This window comes from Astyanax mexicanus, chromosome 11 (genome assembly GCF_023375975.1).
Source record: "Astyanax mexicanus isolate ESR-SI-001 chromosome 11, AstMex3_surface, whole genome shotgun sequence".
Classification (NCBI taxonomy): Eukaryota; Metazoa; Chordata; class Actinopteri; order Characiformes; family Acestrorhamphidae; genus Astyanax; species Astyanax mexicanus.
In genome coordinates this window covers 36,030,795-36,053,337 of record NC_064418.1, presented here as the reverse complement: position 1 = coordinate 36,053,337, position 22,543 = coordinate 36,030,795, and the positions used below count along the sequence as shown (strand labels likewise).

The following is a 22,543-nucleotide window of genomic DNA, read 5'->3' as shown; positions in this document are numbered from 1 at the left end:
AAACAAACTTCCAAACAATAAACTCAGTATTTTAATACTGTTACCTCAAACAGTTAACCAAGTACAAAAGTATCTCCTTTTTTATCTTAATTTTAACCAAATTTACAAGCATCTTTAGGGTTACCCCAGAGATGTAAAAAATATTTAAAAAAATATCTCCTTCATGCTTTTATAAATTTAGCATAGGCATATTTCAGCATATTGATATATAACATTCAGCATTATCATATATTTTAAATATATTATTATGTCAATTGTTTGTTGCAAGTTGGTGTTTCAAATGTGTATATAATGGGAAGCATACAGAATAAAATGGGAAATTCAACCTAATAGCAAAGATTATGAACTGGAAGAGGATGCACACTAAAATAAATCTGACTCAAAAGCAGAAGTGTGGTGGTAATTTGTCAACCAATAAATAATTCAGCTTTGAGTGCAATTTATACAATGTAACCAGGTTTAGATTGAAATTGTCCATCGCCATCTCCAGCCTATAGTATTTTTTTTATTAATAAACTATTAATCAGATAAAAAAAAAAGAAAAACAAAATTCAATAAACCAAACTATCTTTGTACTAATGATTTAACTGTATAAGAAACACTCAACCTACCATTTTTAAAAATATACATCTTGTTTAACTACTCTAGCAGGCTGTAGTAGCTGTGGGTGTTTAGTGTGGCTGTTCTCTCTCTGACCAGCACTAACCGAGCTGTCAGTGCACATGAAAGCTGTCACACAGACTCACAGGAGCCTCGAATGACATTCTGTCATTCTGGTGCAGAATTCAGATTGACCAGTGAGGCTTTATCGGATGTGCACAGAAGACCTCTGGACAGAAGAAATCTGTCCCAACAGAGAGATCTTCACTGAGTTTAGAGAAATCAGCCGGTCCAATCAAACAAAAACCACCAATAATTTCCAAGTCAAAGGGTTAGTTTAACTCTCCAAGAATTCCTCTCATCTGCTTCCTCTTCCTCAGGGGAAAACACGAACCCATCCAAAAGGGAATACATAATTTATTGTACACTGAAAGAAATATGCTTGTGTCATAGTGTGTCCAGGGTTACCATCCAAACAAACACTCTAGAAACACCATGCCTACCCAGAATCCCTAACATGCTCAGCCCCTGTTAGAGCTCTCTCCTAAACCCAGACTGTCGAACCTGGTTCTAATTACCTGTGGGAGGGCTCTCAACACTGGCTAACTAAAAGCAGCTGGATGAGGTTGGAATGGGAGAACGCCCCTCCATACTTTACATGGTGCTACAGGCAGACACTGAACATTATTCAATGGCATGTGCAAGTGCACACTTCACTAGGAAAAGGCTGTTGTCATTGTTCAAGTTTTTCCAGTCAACCAGCTCAAGGGAGGAGGAGGCAACTGGAAACACACTGAAGTCATAGTCAAGGCAAGGCTAGTTTATTTGTACAGAACATTTCATCCACAGTGGTAAATCAAAGTTCATTTCATAGAACAGCGGACCCCAAAACTACAGGAGACAGTAGAACATCCAGATGCCAGGGTTCTCTCACACACACGAACTAAAGGGGTCCGTCTCATCACAGGCAGACTGTAGTATAAACATTGTGCTTTTTAGGTATATCTGCTGGGATGTTTGGAGTTTAATAAATATCTATAATACATATTGTAGTTCCTTAATTGGCTTTTCTTTGAAGAGCAAGACAAAAATAAGGCCATTACATTTGTTAATTGGTGAAAATGTGGCAAAATAAATGAAAACCTGCAACTTTTGGTGCAAATTAGCCACGAAGAAAAAGAGTACAAATATGTCCCTTAACTAAAGAGAGCCAGTGACAAAAGGGGTAGCGCCCCAGTGACAGTTAGGTACTGTTATTTTTGAGAGTGTAGGATACCTCTTGCAATAAATTACGATGTGCCCTCTATATAAAGATTCATTTCATAATGCCCTTCTGAAATGCTTTCTTTGCCACCCTTCCTACACAGTTTCTCTATTGGAGAAGTTCCATGCCAGTGAATTAAATGTGATACAGTGTTATAAAGGGTATATTTACGTGTGTGAGAATAGGGGGTTTTACCTAATGAAAAAAATAGCTTTAGTGGAAAAAATATAATATGAAGTTAAGATAATAATTTACAGCTAACAACATATACTTAATCATAAAAGGAGGTCTATTTTATCATACATGGTGCATCATAGATTTTATTACACAATCATTTTTAATAATGGTAGGTTGAGTGTTCCTTGTACAATTAAAGTATTACATTTATGTAAAACACTTTTCATATCCAAACAAAACCTAAATGAATCGATACAAAATCAGGAAACAAAATCGATTTGATTATAGAAATCGGTGGCGATACCCAGCCCTAGATCACAGCCAGTATATCAGTAGGTATGAAACTTGAGTCATCTTTAACAATGCAATTCAAAACACCCTTATTTTTCAGTGTAGTAAATTATGCCTTTATGTTACTTTCGGCTGTGTGTTTAAGGTGCTGATGGGGGCGGGGTAATGTAGTCACAGCACAGACTAATTCCTCTGTCTGAGCTCTTCTTATAGTCTGCCACTGTGTGAGTGTGTGTGTGTGTGTGTATGTGTGTTAAGCAATGTAACAGACAGTTATATCATGTTTCTGTGTGACATAAATACATTTTGTTTTAAATTGTATTTTGTACCGTTTTATTTTAAGTCATTTGAAAATCACAAAAGCATTAAAATAGGAAATTGTGCAAAGATTATCCTTAATTGTATGACTATCAAAAGTTACACAGTATTATTAAGAGTCAATACAATATGCCTGTCCTACTGTATGCTTTGTAAAGGAACACTTGCTGCTTAATCTGTTTTTCTTGTTGTAAACAAAATAGCCAAATGGTACCGAAAGCTGTTTTAAAAGAACACCAAATTTTACACCCATTCTGTGCTACAGTATAAATATTTTAGCACTGGTCTTTAGTCTACAGGATTATTGCACTTAAACTCAAAGGGGGCCACAACAAAACTAATAAGAAAGGAATCAGGAAAAACATTGCACAAAAACATCACCTTTACATTACGTTCCTAATGCGACCAATCAGCCAGAATGTTTATGTTCATTAACAAACAGTTAAACAGCCACTAAGCAGCACACATATTCAAGTAATTCAAAATCAAAAGATCATTTGATAGATCTCTACGATATTCACAACACAAAATATTTAATGTTCTGACAAAGGCAGATGATTTTCCAAAACGCCTTGTTAAAAGTAGAGATAAAATTAGTTGTTTAAATATAAGAGAAGAATGTCATGAATGTGACCTGACCCATTCATGAGATACTGCAGGATGGCAGCAACAATAGTTACTCCTTACATCATGGTTAAACCTGGCAACGCATTTTACATCTTATACTTATTGCACCAAAAACAAAAATAGTCATATTCAAAGTCATAATTATGAATATTCAGTTTTTTAATTCCATCTTCAATACTGTTATAGACACGTCTGCTATGTCAAGTCAAATTGGCATGCACTATTTGATGAGCCTGTAGGCAGTACAAACATATAGGGTGCTAAATATGCTTGGCTGTAACCTGCTGTGCTTTGGTGTAATGTTACTCGTGCACAGAGGTTATGACCCCTACTTACGAAAATGAACACCTGAGGGCCCTGGAGGGTTTTTGGATATGAAAAAGATTTAATCCAGTAAAGATAAAGAACAGTCTATAATGACACGGACACACACATACACCACAGGAACCAACCTAATGGTTATTGGTCAATTTAGACACAGTTAAAAGTCAATTATGTATTGATTTCAAGCAGCAGGCTGCAAAACAACTGTTGGTATAGATTACATTATAAACAAACACTTTTGGCCGTTTTTCACTACACTGCAGTCACAGTCTTGTACGAATTGTTAAATCACTGCTTGAAGAATCACAAATAGCTGTTAGTTATAAAGCACAAGTGATAAAAACTTTACCAAGCCTCCCTGAGGATGTGCCCACTGGGAGCAACCTCCACTGCTCAAAAACAATGGCAGTGCTGTTAGGGGGACACTAAAGATTTGATGACTGAACAGCTTCAGAGCATGAAAGAAAGCTTTTTACAACAGAAGCTCAGGAGACACCGCATGCTGTGTCTGGCTGGTACTACCTCATCTTTTAAAAATCTGAGAACCAAAGCAAAGAATTCAGAGTAGTGAAAATACTCAAAACAAACATACAAATAAACACATTCATAAATAAAAAATCCCTAAACTTTATTCTGTCCCACTGAGGGAGGACAAGTACCACAGGTTTCCCAGAATAATCACCATTGTGAGCCCACAAAATGCCCACAAATCAGCAATATAGCCAATCAACAACATTTTAACAATACTCAGTACCAGTTAGGATAAACATCAGTACCACCATAACAGCCCTGGGATTAAATTACAATCTGGTGCCAAAATTGGCCTCTGTTGGGGTCATGCCAAGGTTTCTGCTCCAGCACATAAGATCAGGTTTCTGGTACCAGGTCGGTCACTGTAACTCTGCATTCCCTCCACTGATGTCACAAATGGGATGTGACACATGGCTGAGGCGCGAGGGATGCGGGAATGAAAGAAGTGCAAGGGCATGCTTCCCCAAAGGAGGGGCAGAGTGACAACACTGTGATCTCTGCCTTTCGTGCCCTTTTACCAAGGCTTGGGCTGTAGAGGAACCGTGGGCTTCTTACTGCTATTCTCCTTTTTTTAACCCGTCAACACAATGGGTTTGCGGATACAAGTCGTGCCACTATCTACTTATTATAGATGCACTGAAGGTACAGCAACGAAATTAATTAACCATGTGGCTTTGTACATACATACATACATATATATATGTATATATATATATATATATATATGTATATATATATAAATATACATATATATATATATATATATATATATATATATATATATATATATATATATATATATATATATATATATATACATATGTACATGTATATATATATATATATAGTAGAGGTGTGCCAAAAAATCGATTCACATAAGAATCTTGATTCTCATTTACTACGATTCAGAATCGATTTAAAATGTCCCAAAATCGATTCTGAGGGGCGGGTTTTAGACTGATTTTGGGCTGGGTATTTTTGTTGGACCTGGCAACCCTGGGGATAGCGCTTGTCCTTTCAAACGGAGATCTTCCAGACACACACAGAGCGTAGGTGTTTGAGAATCACCGGTAAGATGGCAGAACAAGCACTATATTACATTAGATTAACGTGTAGTTTCAATGTTTTATGGCAGAATGCTTCATAACAAGCATAAAAAAGATCGCTAGTAGTTAGTTTCAGTAACTGTTAGCTAGCTAACTAGCTAACTTTCCAGTTCCACCTTAAATAACGCTACAGGTGGCAGCGGGCTGCAGCATTTAAGGCGGAACGGAAAAATACAATAAGCTAATCAGAGCTAATTTCAGCTCCTCATCACAGAGGAATTAAGGAATGGACCATATGAATTAATTTCTCCACCTCCTGCCCCCTTTCTGAAGAAATACAACGACCTTAAATTAACTAGTTAATCAGCAGCTGCTCCTGAACTTTAGCGCTCCACTGCTATCATCACATCAGCCCAGCAGCGTCACCTACACACCACCGCTAGTAGCCTGGTAATAAAGCAGTGTTATTTATTATTTATTTATTGTTCATTAACGTCATTGTGATATCCCAGTGATTCCTCTGTCATTGAGGACCCACATTCCTGCACATTTTATTGTTTTTGTAACACATTACCTGCTCCAGGACCAGTGTATATTATGGAGGGTTTTTTTTCAATAAGATTCATAAGCCAGAAGCAGAAATTTTTATAATTCAAATCGTTTTGAATCAAAAATCGATTTTGAATCGAATCGTGGCCCCCAAAATCGGAATCGAATCGAATCGTGAGATAGTAAACGATTCCCACCCCTAATATATAGAGAGCATAATGTTTTTTTTATATTTTAAAGCGATTGAGGGCATGGCAGAAAAGAAATTGTTGGCTAAATAAATACTCGTAAAAACTATCAAAATAATTATTCGTTAAAACAAAACCTGATCATTCAGTACCAGATTCTCATTCAAAGTTTTTTTTAGATATAATATTAAAACATCACAACAATTAAAGGACACATATTGAATTACACAGTAAACAAAAAAGTGTTTGGCTTCCACTATCCCCTCACACAGCATAAAGAAAAATCATCAAGTTTTTTTCAGCACCTGTAGGAGCTCCTTCAAGATGCTGAGAAAACTATTCCAGGTAACTCTACCTCATAACGACACTGAGATTAAAATACCAAGAGTGTGCAGATCTGTCCCTAAAGCTAAATATGGCTAATTAGAAGAATCTAAAGTATAAAGCATATTCGTGTTTAACACATTTTGTTTACAAAAATGTTCCTGCGTAGCCTTAATGTCTTCAGTAAATCTTCACAAAAAGAAATAAAAGCCATTGAATAAGAAGGGGTCATTTACTTTCCCTAAAGCAGTGTTTACCTAATCTGGTCCTGAAACACACTGCCATGCACATCTCCTGCTTTACCTGCCCCTAACCGGAGATGTATGGTAGGAAAGTAGAACTATTTCAATACTGTCCTTAAGTACTAAAATGCTGTATCGTTACTTGTTACAATTATTCCGAACCCACATTATCATCATCACCGGGTATAAAAAAGCTACCTCATCATTCAGAGAATCAAGAATCGCTCTGCAAACTTTCCACTGCTTTCTATTAAAGACTACAGAACACAGTTACCGTTACTTGAGTTGTACAATTTAGAATAAACTGCTAGCAATACTTAAGGACAAATGTTCAATATTTAGTATTTCCACTTAAGTGTGGTGCCGAAAGGACAATTTAACTTTTACTCAAGTCATTTTTTTGATTGAGCATTTGTACTGTTATTTAAGTCTGGGTCTCCATTACTGTATACAAGCCTGCTACTAAAACAACTGATTCCCTCATGCAACATGGGGGGGGGGGGAATCACTAAATGTGCAGGGCAGGATCATGACTGAGAAACATCCTATAAGCCATGGCCAAACACTTTATACACTAACTAATTACAATCACAAGCTGTTCATTAAGACAGTGTGATTCCAGCTTAATTTAGGTTATATCTGAACACTGACACATTGTTTAAAGCACATAAAGTCCAACAACAACAGTAAAGTTAGTCTGCTAACGTTACCAGTAACTTACCTGTGAGTTAACAGTCCTCAGGTCTACTCGCTGCCAAACACGGCGAACCCCCCGTTTATTCAGCGCGGTACAAACGCAGCGTTAACTAACGTCTACACGAAGTTTACAAACTGAACGTTAACTCAAAAACCGCCATGTGACTTTAAATGACAGTTAGCTCATGTTAAACTTTTTCGCTGACAAACACACACCTGGTACAACTCGTTTACACGAAAGCTAGTTAACGCTAACCTACCTAAAGTAGTTACACACTCCACTTCAGCGGGCGAGATGAGCGGTTGGGCTGAGTCCCAATTCGTGCACTTCTTCCCTAGTTAGGCAGCGTGTTCAAAACCCAACGGCCAACTCCTGCATAGACTGGACAGAAGATCTACACAGTTACACTAGCTAGGCGCGCGCGTATTGGAGCACAGCCTCGGACAGCAGCGCGTAGTACAGCTAGCTGCTAGTAGGCTAACTAGCCATTTCCAGCCGCAGACTCGAGTTGAGCAAGTTTAAAAACACTTTAAATCAGTATTCACCCGATTTACCTGAACGTAGTTACTCTCGCAGTATTCAGCGACTCTGTCAAGGTTAGTGAAACTGTCCAGCAGCGCTCTCCGCCCCGCAGGAATCTCTTCCTCCAAGAGCATCTGTAGCTCCGCCATCTTTCAGCTTACATCTTTTTTCTCTCACGCGCACAACCGACGATGCTCGCTCGCGCTCGCTCTCTCTCTCTCTGTGTTTCTGTGTTTGTGTGTGTGTGTGTGTGTGTGTGTGTGTGTGTGTGTGTGTGTGTGTGTGTGATGTGTGTAATTTTGAATGATGGTATCATTTTAAAAAACAAAACAGTAAAACAGTAAAAAAAAAATAACAGTAAATCAATGAATAAAACTAATTGTTTATATTAAAATATTTAATAATTAAACATTTTTCTTATGTATATTTCTAAATGCATTAGAAATTCACAATACCCAGAACAAGACATAAGGACACTGGGTATACATATAAAAAAAAAAAACCTCTGGAATATCATCAAGAGGATGATGATCACAATTCATCAAACCAAGCTGAACTGCTTGAATTTTTGCACCAGGAGTGGCATAAAATTGACCAAAAGCAGTGTGTCAGACTAGTGGAGGAGAACATGCCAAGATGCATGAAAACTGTGATTAAAAACAGGATTATTATTATTTGTATTTATTTATGTATATTGTTATTATTTGAGGTCTAAAAGGTATCTGCATCTCTCTTGATTTTTCAGCCATTTCTCACTTTCTGACAATAAATGTTCTAAATGACGATATTTTTATTTGGAATTTAGGATAAATGTTGTCTGAGAGAGAGAAATAAATATTTATATATTTCTATTTCTGTATATAATTCTTATTGTAGTTTAAAGAAATATTAAACATGCTTAATTGTAAACTAAAAATGTTTCATATGTAAATGTTTTTGTGACTGTTTTTTAATAAATTTTAAGACATTAGAAATTCAACAAACACAGACCAAGAAAACATTAAATATAAAACAAAAGAGTAGGGAAATCTGTGCTCTACATGGGGACAAAATTGAAAATGTGTGTGTAATGTGTCTAACGTATATGAAATAATAATGTATAATTGCAACATTATTAATAGCAGCGTTAAACGAGTCGCAATCGCACTCTATAAACTGCGCTGAATACTACACTATAATGTTGGTGTAGTTCAGCCTCAGCACTTCTCCTGTATTGAGTGTATTCTCAGGACTCGTGTCGGCCCCCAGTGGTCACAGGACTCTACTCTGAATGCAGCAGCTCGTCTCTACTTACTCGTGATGAAAATGTGAGATCATATTTATATATTATTATATGATGATTAATTATGAATAATTAAATTAAGAATATATTTTTTTACATTTGAAAATAAAAAAAGAGAAAGAGTCAGTAGTCAGTTCAGTTGACTCAGTAATAAAATCAAATAACATTAATTTAAAAATTAGTGTTTTTACTTGACAGTCTACAATACATTCCCAAATGGAATAGTTTTGTTTATATTTATTATCTAACACCTTGTTATGTAAATGAGTGCTTAATTATATTAAATCTACATGTCGGCTTGCATATGTTTTTTATTTTATTTTAAAACAAGCAAGCCCTCCTTTTGCAGTGGTTAATGGTGACATATTGAGAATACATATGTGCCTAGATTTTGCATGAACACTAATATGGCAGTACATTGGTGGACTTAACCCAGCTGGCCACCAACGTCAATAGATGTTTAAGTCTGTGGCCTGTGACTGCACATATATTTCTCCTTCTGGCCCCCAGAGATTCCTATTCTAGACATGCTGTGTGTGCATTTTTAAGTGCAAATGAAATAGACTTTAGCAGATAAAAAAACTTATTGGTATTATCACCATTTAAATGTAATATTTCACACATTTCTCCCCATTCACATTACCATTACCTGTAGCATGGCCTTCCACAGGATCTAATTAATATATAAATATTACCCTTCTATTAAGATAATTACAATAAAGGTTTATTTATATTCATCAAATTTGACTGTAAAGAATGGAAACAGTTTGTTACAAAAAAACTTTATTTAATATTATTAGTTATACTGATTTACATAGTTGTAATTTACAAAATAAACAGAATTCCTGTTAAAACACGTGATGCTTTGCTTTGGATGCCTGTAGCACTGGTTCCTCTGGTGAGTAGTGATTTGCTGATGTGATGTTTGGTGATGTGTCTGGGCTTTAGACAGGTAGGTCAGATTTCTCATCATGTCGTGGATATTCCTCCACCTCCATCGCCATTAAAAACTCTGTGAAACAAACACAGGAGAACACCATTGCTTTAAAGAAGACTATTAACAGTATTACTAAATATTATTATTATTAGCATCTAAAGCTCCAGAGGTGTGTAATGAAACACACACATATCTTACCCTCAGTGTAGTCCATGTCTGGCCTGGTAGAGACAAAGATCCACGCCAGTCCAACCAGTAAAGCAACAACCAGATTCACCACAATCCAGGGCTGCAGAATCTGGTGTTCTGAACCTGGAGGCCTACAATCAGAAAACACTGTTGATATTGCTTTTATTTATTTTTTTAATTTAATTAAATATTTTTTTTTTTTGGAAACAAGATATTATAAAACAATAGATAATAAAATACACAGTACAAAGTAATTTACAACAATACATATCTGTGTACTTTTGTACTGTGGGCAAAGTACAGTATTATTTAAAACAAATAGGTATTCTGGTATAAAACTATCCTTTAAAACCTGAACTATCAAATTCTCCTATTAAATACATATAATGCTTCTACTAAAGTGTTAATTTTATATATATATATTTACAGTTACCAACCTATCTACACCTGGTTTGGTAAATCAGTGCTAAGTCAGGTGAGCCGGTGATGGATCTGAACAAATTCACATGCTGGCGTTGTCCGTAAATTTTGGTATTTGGGGGATTGAGGGCCCTCTCTGGTGAGAATGGGTAATTGCACCGATCATGCGGAAGAATCGTTTTAAACGGCGGGTGTGATGCGGTCTCTTTTTTAGAGCGGATGAATCCGATTCCAGGTTAAGTTCAGCCAGAGAGAGCGAGCCGCGCCCGAGATTTAAGGTTGTCAATTTTGTCAGTGAAAATACTGTATATTAGTTTAAAATATTTTTAAATCGGATACATACGATCATTTGTAGTTTAGGGTAAAGGTGTTTGTAATGCAGGTTAATGTAAATAAATTGTGTAAAATGAAAATGAAAAGATGAAATACTGAGCGCAATTACATCCAACAGACAGTTAACTAGAAAACTAAATATGGTGAAATGCAGTTTAAAGGCATTATTTGATGATTAATCATGTGAGAATAATAAACATTTGCCTTCAATAAGCATGTGTAAATAGACGTAAATATATATATATAGTATCTATATTATATTTTTTTATATTATATATTTATAAGAGCAATAAATAATAATTAGTAGAGCAAAAATGTGAATATGTTCTGTATGATACGTTCAGAAATATAGGAAGCTCTGTAGCCACTAGGGGGCGAGTTAGACTTATTGTGTATGTATGTGCGTGTGAGAGGGAGAGAGTTGTATAACAATAAAAGTGGTTCTGCTAATACTCAACATCCAGTCTCCCCTGTTGTGTTATCGTACTGGACTCGCTACCATATCGCCACCCAAACGGACTCACAGCCCAAGTATTGGGTAAGAACTCTGACTACAGCGCTTTAGAATCTAGTAGTAAAAGCCAAATAACTGAATTAGCTCTTGCCTTTTAAACCCTTTCAGGTCACGGATCTCTCTTTCTCCACCGTTCAAACGCCAGTCTAATATTAATCCTGGTTTTAGCGCTTTAGACTCTTCTTTGTATTTATTATGAGTAAATGAGCTACTGGGGTCTGAGTTTCCCCTACTGAAGTTTCCCATCATTTCTCCACCAGCTGCACGCGTTCAGTAATGGTACGTTCACACTGCAGCAAGGCGGCATCGCTGCCAATCGCTTTCTTCACCACTCGAGCAAGTTTATTAAAATCCATTATCCATTTATCGCCTGGTGAACCCTGCTAAAATATCCAGCTCAGGACCAGCCGCTCTCCAAAGAGAACAGTGGGAGGCGGAGTGAAAAATGCTTCGGGTCGCTGCAGTGTGAACACACCGTAAAACAAGCCGGATCCGCTTTCAGAGGATGTACATGTGACGTATGCAAGTAAAGACGTAAGATGTCGCCAAATGAACTTTGCAAAAAGCGACCTGAGACCGCCGTTTTTACAATGAATATTTTAGACTTGGCAGAGATGGTCGTTCCAGCACACTGGTACCATTAAACACAATATTTTATCCCTTCTCCACTAAGAAATGCTTCTGCTTTTAGGTTAGAAACAAAATACTACGGCAGGGGTGTCAAACTCATTTTGGCTGAGGGCCACATTGGCATATTGGTTGTCCTCTGAGGGCCATATGTAACTTATAAATGTAATGAAATGTAACCAAATGTAATATAAAATGAATGTAATTACTACTTAATGTTAAATAACTCTCAATATATTATTTATTCAACCAAATATTACATTTGCATGGAAAAAAAAATGTTTGCTTGTTGCTCTATTAACATAAATCCTTTTAATTTGTCATGTTATGAAATCCAAAAACTCCATCAATCAAGAACCAAACTATTCAAGTGAATAGAAATGACATAAAATACAAGTTATATTAACTTTGATCAAAACGTCTGATACTAAAATAAGGCTTAATAAATATAAAATAAAAAATTGTGAGCTGTTAAGAACATGTGACAGATTTAGCATTTTACAAAAAAAACTGACTGCAACCGCCTTGCATCAAACTAGATGCTTAATTACAAAAACTACATAAACACATAAATAGAGATGAAACGATCGATGTATCGGTATCGGCCGATTTTCAGCCAAAATACGGTATCGGCGATCAGCAGATATTCCTCTGATTTGAGCCGATCTGATTCAGGAGTTTAGGGTTAAGCAGTTAAGCAGTGCTGTGAGTGGATGGCCGGTGAAACTGCTCGCTTACAGCAAGCTGCAGTTCCTCATCCAACCACTAGTCGGAGCTACAGCAGCAGCACAAGCCCCGCAGTCTATAACTTACTCAGTCAGAGCTACAGTCCAGCCACGGGCTACAGGCGACTACAGGGCTCAGCTGAGTCAGTCTGGAGCAGGGGTCTCAAAGTACCGGCCCGCGGGCCACATCCGGGTTAACAAAATAAGCATACATCTGGCCCGCAATTCAATTTAATTATTTATGCTTTATTATGTTCGTTTTCATATTTTATCTTAACTTGTATTTTGGTGTGTGTGTGTGTGTGTGTGGTTTTTGTTTTTTTTGCTTACGCTGCGTTGCCTGTTTTAATAGTCTTCAGGAGCCTTCAACAGTCTAACCTTGCTGCCGTGGTGTGTTCACTAAACTCCGTAGTTATAAACATCCTGAGGTTAGCAGCGCGCTAACTGACCTGTTTATAATGTAATCCGAGCAGTGACTCCGTGACGGCTGCTCTTAGCTGCTGCTGTTAGCTGCTTGGGCTGAAAGATGAACTGTAGAGAGCTGTATTATCCGGTTGGTGGGGTTATTTTATTTCATACACAGAAGAACTTTTAAAAAAAAAATTAAAAACGCTCCAGACTGGCTCAGCTGAGCCCTGTAGCCTGTGGCTGGGCTGTAGCTCTGACTCAGTAAAGACTGCGGGCTTCTGCTGCTGCTGCAGCTCCCACTAGTGGTTGTATGAGGAACTGCTAAATCTGAGGAAATGCTAAATCTGTCACATGTTCTTAACAGCTCACAATTTTTGATTTTATATTTATTAAGCCATATTTCAGTATCAAACATTTTGATCAAAGTTAATATAACTTGTATTTTATGTCATTTCTATTCACTTGACTAGTTTGGTTCTTGATTGATGGAGTTTTTGGATTTCATAACATGACAAATTAAAAGGATTTATGTTAATAGAGCAACAAGCAAACATTTTTTCCATGCAACTGTAATATTTGATTGAATAAATAATATATTGAGAGTTATTTAACATTAAGGAGTAATTACATTCATTTTATATTACATCTGGTTACATTTTCTTATATTTATAAGTTACATCTGGCCCTCAGAGGACAACCAATATGCCAATGTGGCCCTCGGCCAAAATGAGTTTGACACCCCTGGTCTGGAGCCTTTTTTTTAATACACTTTTTAAAGTTAATCTGTGTAGAAAATAAAGGATTTACCCCCACTAAACGGATAATACAGCTCTCTACAGTTCATCTTTCAGCCCAAGCAGCTAACAGCAGCAGTTTAGAGCAGCCGTCACGGAGACACTGCTCGGATTACACTATAAACAGGTCAGTTAGACCGCTGCTAACCTACGGAGTTTAGTGGACACACCACGGCTGCAAGGTTAGACTGTTGAAGGCTACTGAAGACTATTAAAGGCTATTAGAGGTTACTGAAAGGGTTATTGTGGCAGAAATCAGTACAGGCTGGTCTAGCGCTGTCACAGTGATGTTTATTATATTAATATTTACACATAACTTATATCTGTTCTAAAAAGCGTTTATTTTGGTCAGTACCACTTTTTAACACAAAAGGCATACCAGTCTTTCGCATTGAAGCACAGCCGTCCGTCTGCATCGACTTTTCTTTTTCTGGACATTATGGGATAAACCATAGACTGTATATAGCTGGACAGAGCATCGTCTCTTAAAAGTGAAGCCACCACAGGTCGGGCGCCCCCTGCTGTTCGGCTGCAGAAAGCTGTGTAACTCCACCCATCCCCATAGGTTTCAATGGCAAAACAGAACAACTTTCAATCACGTTTTTTTCTAATATACTGTAATTCTACCTCCATTATTTAAATGCAGCAGCTAGTGTAACCTCTGCTTATATTGTTAAATTTGTATATCCTCACAGAATTCGGTTTTTAAAACGTTATTCGGCTCTATTCAAAAAAGGTGTGGTTATGGTAAAAGAGCTGCTTATGGGCGGGACCAATAACAGACCGTCAGCTCTGCTCCGCCCCACTCTGCAGTCTGTGACCGCGAGGCAGCCCTCAGGGGCGGGGTTATTTAAATGAGTAGGCGGTCTCTCCACAGCCTTTCTCCCTCCTCTGGTCTCATCTGCGCAGACTCTGGTCTCTGAATCGCCAAAATGGAGGAAGATTTTGGCTTCATTTTCATTGAATGAATGGGAACGGCGACACGGCGTCCATCTTTATATACAGTCTATGGGATAAACATTTTCACCCGCGAAGTTACGCCTTCCCTCCGGCAGGGTTTCCACATCAATTACTACACTGCCGTTTAGTGGCAGTAAGCCGTAACTTCGCGGGTAACACAATCGACAAGCATTGTGGGAAATGTAGTTTTTTGTCAAAGCACGCTTCTGACTTATTTATTATAGACACTAAGATCTTACAAGCTCTCGCGGGCCACATAAAAAGACGTGGCGGGCCACATTTGGCCCGCGGGCCTTGTGTTTGACACGTGTACTACGGACTGCCGCTTTAATTTAATTAGTGTTTAATTGCATCTGTTCTAATGTGACCTGGGAACTTAAAAGCAAAAAAAATATTTTTTACTTTAGGTTTTTAATTCTTGATTATTTCAATATTTAATTAACAGTGTTGTTGTAGAGATCTCATAAATTCAAATACGTATCTAATATGATACATGTTTACAGTTCACAGTCCAGTTTTAAACCTTAACTACATTTTAAAGGTAAAGTACAAGGAATTCACTCTTTCTAGGAGAAATGTGGACATGTGACATGTAAAAACTTAATTTAATAAATTAATTAATGAATTAATAAAAAAGCAAGCCCTGGAGTTGAGAGCGAAAAAAAAATACTGCAATACTGCAAAACTGTGGAACAATTATGTTTCCTATTAGTTGTTTTACACTTAATATTCTACTTTGATACAAAGAAAATCCGAAAGTAAATAATATATGAAACAGTATATTTACCATAGTGTCTTATTGGCAGTGGGGTACAGGTTTATGCGGTCACTGGTCATCTGCTGACTGAGAGATAGAATGAGAGCTGCGAAGTACACTAGGAACACAACAGACGCACGTTTATACTGAAAGAATAGCTCACTTCCTACAAGCATCATTAACAGTGTTGCTATTCATTTGGACTCACAGAATGAAGCGAGGGCTGCTGGGTCAAGCGTGAGGAATCCTCGCAGAGCCATGGAAGCCTTAGCTAGATTCACCCTATGCAGAAAAAAAGAGAAGATCAGAGAATTTTTCCTTAGATTTGTGTTATTTGATGGCTTGCCCTGTTATTCTAAATAATGTTAACACTAAATGTTAGATAATTCCAGCAACTACATGTTGTTGGTTTAGATCTGTATTTAAATTGTATTTAAAATGTTAAATGTAGGTCATTTGGGACTGGTGAGTGCAAACAGGTATAGACTGCAATGTACCAACTACTCCCACACACCTGTCAAAGGCAGACACAGTGCTAATAGACAGCAGCAGGTAGAGCAGGGACTGGGCCGGGTAAGCTAGGCTGTGGTACTGCTGTAGTAGGTTGGGCAGTGTGGTCAGCTGCTCTCCAGCCAGCACATAAACCACTATGATATTCCACACAGCGTAGCCCGCCAGAAAACCATGAGAGAAGAGCCCGATGATCCTGTAGGAGGCAATCACAGACACCTACTGTAAGGCATGATGTCTTTAGTATTCAGTGACAGATTAAGATGTGATGTGTTAAAGCTAAAATGAATCAGTGAAAATTAATCATTAATCATCCACACTTTAGCTTCTCTCCTTCAAAACTACATACATAGACATTTCATAGACATATCTCAGCAGTACTACATAAAAACAACTTAATAGCAACTGAATTTAGTATGATAAGGAAAGTTATTACCACACTACAAAGAGCTAATAGAGATCTAGCCGGGGCTTAACAGACATTTAATAGAATTAACACCTGTCAAGGTTTCACATCAATTGTCCTTTTTTTAAAATAGTCCACCCCAGAAACATGATTATGATCAGGTTTTTTGTAGGTATGTTCATTCTCTTCATTGTGTCTGTTAAATCGACTATTTAATTTTTTTCTCAGTATGCTCTTGCACTTTTTTCTTGCTGATGTTCAGCACTGTTTCTTATTGGTACTGCAGAATCATTTGATTGACTACCCCATTAGCTCTGGTGGCTCTTACAGGCAGAATATGAAGTGGAGCAGTAAATGTGGCTCTGCTATAGCAATACCAAGGAACAATACATCCCTTTATATGGGTAGCGAAACCCCTTAACATATTCAGGGCTACGTACAACCATACTTAACTAAGCTTTCTCTGATTCTGTTATGTTTCTCTTATGGACACGTACTGTATGTTGTTGGGCAATATGGCTTGCCAACCCTAACCCTAATTTAAAGCTGGTAAGACATTTATAATCCAATCACACACTAGTCAGTTAGAAGAATCTAATTTCCACGTGTGAAGTCAGAATTAGAAGCACACTACATCCAGGTGCATTGTAGTCAGAGAGATATAAAAAATGTTGGACACAATGTTATTTTTATCAGCTAAATGGGGAAACAGCACTAACAGAGAATTCAGTTTGCTATGTATATAAGGTATCATTTAGCTTACAGTACTAATCACAAGTTGTTCTCTTTATTTTTATTATTTTCTACATTGTAGATTAATATTGAAGACAACAAATCTATGTCAACAAAATCTATGTCTGACTAAAATGAACCTAGACAACAGTCATATAGGAGTCTATTCCTATAGGTGCGCCATGTGCAATGACAGAGCAAAGCGGTCAGCAGAAATGTGCAACCCCGAATTATAACTATTATTATTTAGATAAACCCAAAGTTTGGCTTTTAGCATAGCTAGCTATATATCCTTTTTCCCCGAATTCCTCCATCTTTGCTTTCTGAAGCAGGCTGTTCGTATAAGGAACCCAGAAATATCAGCCAATAGCATTTGCAGAGGGAGGTAACCTTAAACCCCATCAGAAACTGTCAAAACCACCCCATCTATACTTGCACGCAAAAACTTCACTCCAGCAAAAAGAGCAGCTGCAGGCTATGCACATAGCGTGCGAGGACAACTGTGAATTTGAGGGAAAAAGGCACTTGAAAAGGAGAAAAATGAAGCTCGAGAGCAATATTTAGTTCAGCGTGCACACAATTAATTTATTTTTGTGCTCACAAGTTTCACAGTTGCACTCACGAGAAAGAAATTTACACAAGCAAAATTTTGCGTGGTGTTTTTGCTCCCCAGACAATTGACATTGATGTGATGCTATAAAATGCAGCCTAGGGTTTGAAACACTGCAAAAAATATATTACTTACCTGAAACCACTGTGAACCCTCATGGCAACGTCCCGAGTGTTCCATATGGGTCTCACCTCCATGAACTCCTCTAACTGCTCCCGGGTCAGATCCAGGCGATCTCTCGCCTGAAACCTTCCTGCACACATATAAATGTTATAAGATTTAAACATACAGCACAGCCCATTAGCAGAAGAATGATTACCATTTAAAGCAGTTCTTTAATCAGAGTGTTCATGTACGTTACACTCACTTTTTCTCTCCACAAACACTTTACTGAGAGGCTGGCTGTGGCCCAGAGGAGCTGAGAACAGAGAGTGGTGAGTGATGGGGGCGTGTCCGTCAGTCACAATGTCATCCTCTTCCACGCCCAGTTCATTTGTGTACTGGTTCTCTGCTATCTTTGACTTTCTGTAGAGGGGATGTGAGAGAAGAAAAATGTGTGAATTCTATCATTTTGTTATCTCTTAATTATGAGCCGGCTATGATTCAATTTCTATTTTTACCTCTTCCTTCTGCTTTTCCTCGGAACCTCTTCCCCATCTGTGTGTGCCTCACGTGCATCCCCATTTACAAGATCTTGCTGATCACCTTCATCTGCCATTAACATTAGGAAAACAACAGTGTTACACACTTAGATAAACACAACTGAAAAAACAAAGATTTGCACCTTTCTGGGAAATCAAATAACACCTGTATCTTTATAAATGAAGGATTGCATCATAGAAGCAATTTACTTCACTAATATAAACAAGGTTTTTGCTAATCTTACACTGTTTCTTTTATTAACCTTTACATATAATACCCATTATTAAAATCTTACTATTTAGAAGAAGAAAAGGTATGAATAATCACGATTAATAATCATATTAACATTTATAATTAATTGACACCACTATGTGTAATAAATTTGTAGTGTTTACACATTACCAAGTGTATGTGCCTTCTTTTTCTTCTTCTTCCTCTGTGGTGGGACATCCTGAGGCTCAGGGGTCAGAACATCTCTGTTATCCGACTCCACATGACTGGCCAACCCCTCCATCTCAATAGCAGGCTCTGCTCCTGCTGGTAAGGCCAATGGTGCTAAACAAAGAAAGACATAAAACAGACCTTAGAAAACAAGAGGAGAATAAACGCACAGTGAGCTACTGATCAGCAGTACAGTACAGCAGTACTCACCCTCCGTCTCTTCCACATCACTGATCTCCTTCTTAACCTTTCTCTTCTTGGGTTTGGCAGTGGGCAGCTCGTCTGGGCAGAGGGCAGACAAAGGTTACAGAACTATGTTAAGAGTTTCTCTCTTGGTCTTTCCTTGGTAAGTCATTAAGGTAATCAGATACTAGTAGGCATTTAAGATTAGATTAGGTGAGTAATACGGGCAGTGAGGTAAAATTAATTAGCATTCTTCGAAACAAGGTGCCAAGTGGTGCCAAGTGGAGAAGAAGTCTCTGGAGCATTGATGTGCATAGATGATTAAATGATTATTTGGATAAATAAAAAAATGTAAGATTATTTAAATAATTATTTTTGTAAATGAGACAAGTTCATTTGCAGAAATATTTAATTCTCCTTTAAATGTCTAAAAATACAGGAAAAATATTGCTAAAATATCATATTTGGAGCAACATATCTTAACAATAACTTTAGCTTAGTGATAAATTAATATAATGAACATGTACATGAAAAAAAATGGCTGATTTAGAGTTTATATTAGGTATTTCCATATATTACACACAATAAGGGCTTCAAATGGTAAAAATTAACACCAGAAATGAGGCAAATTATTTGTTAATTTATTTATGTGTGAATTATCATGATATCATGATACAAACAATGATCTGTAGGGGGAAAACAGTTTGGTGACATTAATTACTAAATATATTTATAGTGACTGTGCTGAAGATAATGTTTATAGAAATGAAAATTGTAAATTGTAATGTAAATTGTGGTGTATTGTAAATGTTTTTTACTAAGTGTCTATACCAGTCTACAATTCTTCCTGGGACTGTAGATTTGTTTAAGAATTAGAAATAAAGAGAAATAGAAATAAACAAATTATTTGTGGTCGGTGTCAGCTCCAGATCTCAAACTCACCTCCATTTTCTTGACTTTATTGTGTTTTGTGAAATCATGGAAGGATAAGAAGGGAAAGAACGAGACAAAAGTTTATCATCACATCTGGAGGAGTCAGTTGTTCTGAGTTGAGGAATGTATGATGCACATAATTAAGATGGCTAGCACAAATAATACAATTACATGGGTATTTTTAAGTAAGTAAACTGTGATAAATAATAAAAATACTTGTTAACTATGTGGTTATTATATTATATTATATTGGCCTATTATAAAAACAACAACAGACCTGATTCAACTTTTAAGAACACACAAATAAAATGTACTATTACAGGTTACTATTACTACAGGTTTCAATTTCAATAGAGTTCATTCCTCTATTAGTAGATAATCTTCACAGAAACTGACCTTTGCATTGGAGGCACTCCACGCTGAAAGACAAGAGAGCAAACAGTTGTAAACCAGAATAGTCCAGTGAAAGATGAGCAATATCAGTAGATTACAGTCACAGTTCTAGTACAGGCCAGCACCATAACCCTGGGCTCCAGTGCTGAGTAGAACTATTCTCTATAGCCTCCACATGTTTCACAGGTAAGCTGATGAGATCACAATCCAATCACGTCACCTGAGTACACCTCCAAACACACATGCTTGCCAGTCGCAGGCATGATTAGACCCATTACACAGAGCTGACTGGAATTGTGACTGTGATCCAATGCACCTAATGCAGATCACCAGTAGAGTCTAAATCAAATTCACTGACAGGATTAAATACAGGAAGTCTTCATTTTTGTCTAGTGAAACTACAAATGTCTCATACTTTGTAGATCCTCTGTTTACCCTTCCAGTTCTTACTGAACTCACCAGCTCTCTGAACTCACTGACTGACTACATGTTTCTGCAGAAGATATAAATTCCCTGTATTACAGATGTTTCACAGCAGCTCTGAGGAATTTTTAAGATGATACATTGAATTTGGCTCACTTTTTCTGTTTTTACCTACTGCCAAAATGTGTTCAGTGGCATTGTGGCTTACTTTTGTACTTTGGTGAAAGTTAAAATACTTTCCTAAAATGTTAATCACATTCTCTATTCATACATCTGTGAAAGTTACACAGGAAGTCAGTAAGGTTTTAAATGTATTTAAGATTCTGTTATTAAAGCAATATTTCCCTAGTAGTTTTGTACTTTTCCCACTACTATTGTGGCCTGATGAACTACAGAATTTAATATTTTGTCTTTTAAGGCAAAATAAGACAAGAGAATAATAGAAAAAAGAGGTATTCATAAAAGCATTAGAACATGAACTAATATAAAAATAAGTAGATAGGAATCATAAAACAAGACAAAAAACTTCACCATTAAAAACTCAAACCAGGCTCTCTTGTATCATTAGTTACATCACATTACATTACATTACATTACATTACATTTGGCAGACGCTTTTGTCCAAAGCGACTTACAAAAGTACAAAAGTAATAGAAGTTAAAGGTAAAAACATCTTTAGATAGGGCCTAAAGGAGGTCAAAGGGAAATAATGGGATAGAGGAGTGAAGGAGGGGAAGAAGGAAAAGTTAGTTAGTATCCCAGATCTAAATTCAGGTGTACTCTTTAAGATAACCAGATTATGAAGACAACAAGGTAACCCCAACCCAAATGCCAGGTAATCCGGAAAGACAGTTAAAGAAAAAGGTGGAATTGTGAGCAGATAAAGATAAATAGATGCTGTAAACTGATGTGAGGAATATATACAGACAGTGTTCTTGCCTAAACAAAATAAATGTATAGTTAACATGAAAACCAACCAAAACCTGGATAAAATCTGTTCAAACATGAATAATATGTTCCCTGTATAGTATGCATGAACTGTGGAATACTGAGAATACTGATCAATTAGCACTCTATATCTATACAGCTGTGACAAAATAACTATTACCTAGCTAAGTAAATCGAATAATAGCAGACCATGCTGAAAGACAATGTGGTGGGAAATTTCCTGTACAGATTAAACACACCCACACATACTGACTGAATCAGGAACGCAGACTAATCCACAGTCACCAGCCCAATCTGTAGCCTTAACATAACTTAACCCAAACCCAGCCCCAGTATGTGCTTCATTAGCTACAGTATGGTCTCCTGCTCCGTAAGCTCTAGTAAGTGAGCAGGAGACCGTAAGCTCTAAGTAAGTGACAGATAGTCTGACTTACTGCCTGTTTTCTCCCCATTGTGCTCAGGTCGGCATCATGGTGCTGGATATGGCGGAGTGGAGGGAGGAGGGTGGCCCAGAGCTGCTCTGAGGCCATCTAATCCTGCACTAAATCCACAGAGGCCTGCATCTGCCAAGCAGGGAATTAGTGAGGCAGAGATTGGTGTGTGTTCTGAGGACGTGGAGGAAGATATAAACACACAGGCACAGCTCTTATGCCCACACACACACAGACATAATGCA

At 37.2% G+C, this 22,543-nt stretch overlaps 2 protein-coding genes across 12 annotated transcripts in view; both read right to left on the bottom strand.

Moving 5' to 3' along the window:
* The window catches only part of abi2a (abl-interactor 2a), a 39,175-nt gene extending 31,249 nt beyond the window's left edge, over window positions 1-7,926 (bottom strand). For 2 of the 11 annotated variants that reach the window (XM_007239998.3, XM_015603286.3), the window contains exon 1: window positions 7,733-7,924. In XM_007239998.3, the coding sequence (XP_007240060.1) occupies window positions 7,733-7,849 (117 nt within the window). In that variant the 5' untranslated portion in view covers window positions 7,850-7,924. Of the gene's footprint in view, window positions 1-7,437; window positions 7,560-7,732 lie in introns of all 11 variants that reach the window. The other 9 variants (XM_007240001.3, XM_022680267.2, XM_022680268.2 and 6 more) reach the window with 7 other exon arrangements.
* A 1,822-nt stretch (window positions 7,927-9,748) lies between these two features.
* On the bottom strand, window positions 9,749-22,485 carry tmem237a (transmembrane protein 237a). Its single transcript, XM_022680270.2, has 13 exons — window positions 22,302-22,485; window positions 20,500-20,522; window positions 20,113-20,126; window positions 19,198-19,269; window positions 18,949-19,101; window positions 18,525-18,615; window positions 18,272-18,429; window positions 18,040-18,157; window positions 16,161-16,352; window positions 15,855-15,928; window positions 15,677-15,764; window positions 10,118-10,239; window positions 9,749-9,994 (listed from the first exon to the last, which is right to left on the bottom strand). Exons 1-13 carry the CDS (start codon window positions 22,395-22,397, stop codon window positions 9,927-9,929), a joined length of 1,269 nt encoding a protein of 422 aa, XP_022535991.1. The 5' UTR covers window positions 22,398-22,485; the 3' UTR covers window positions 9,749-9,926.
* Between the last annotated feature and the right edge of the window lie 58 nt (window positions 22,486-22,543).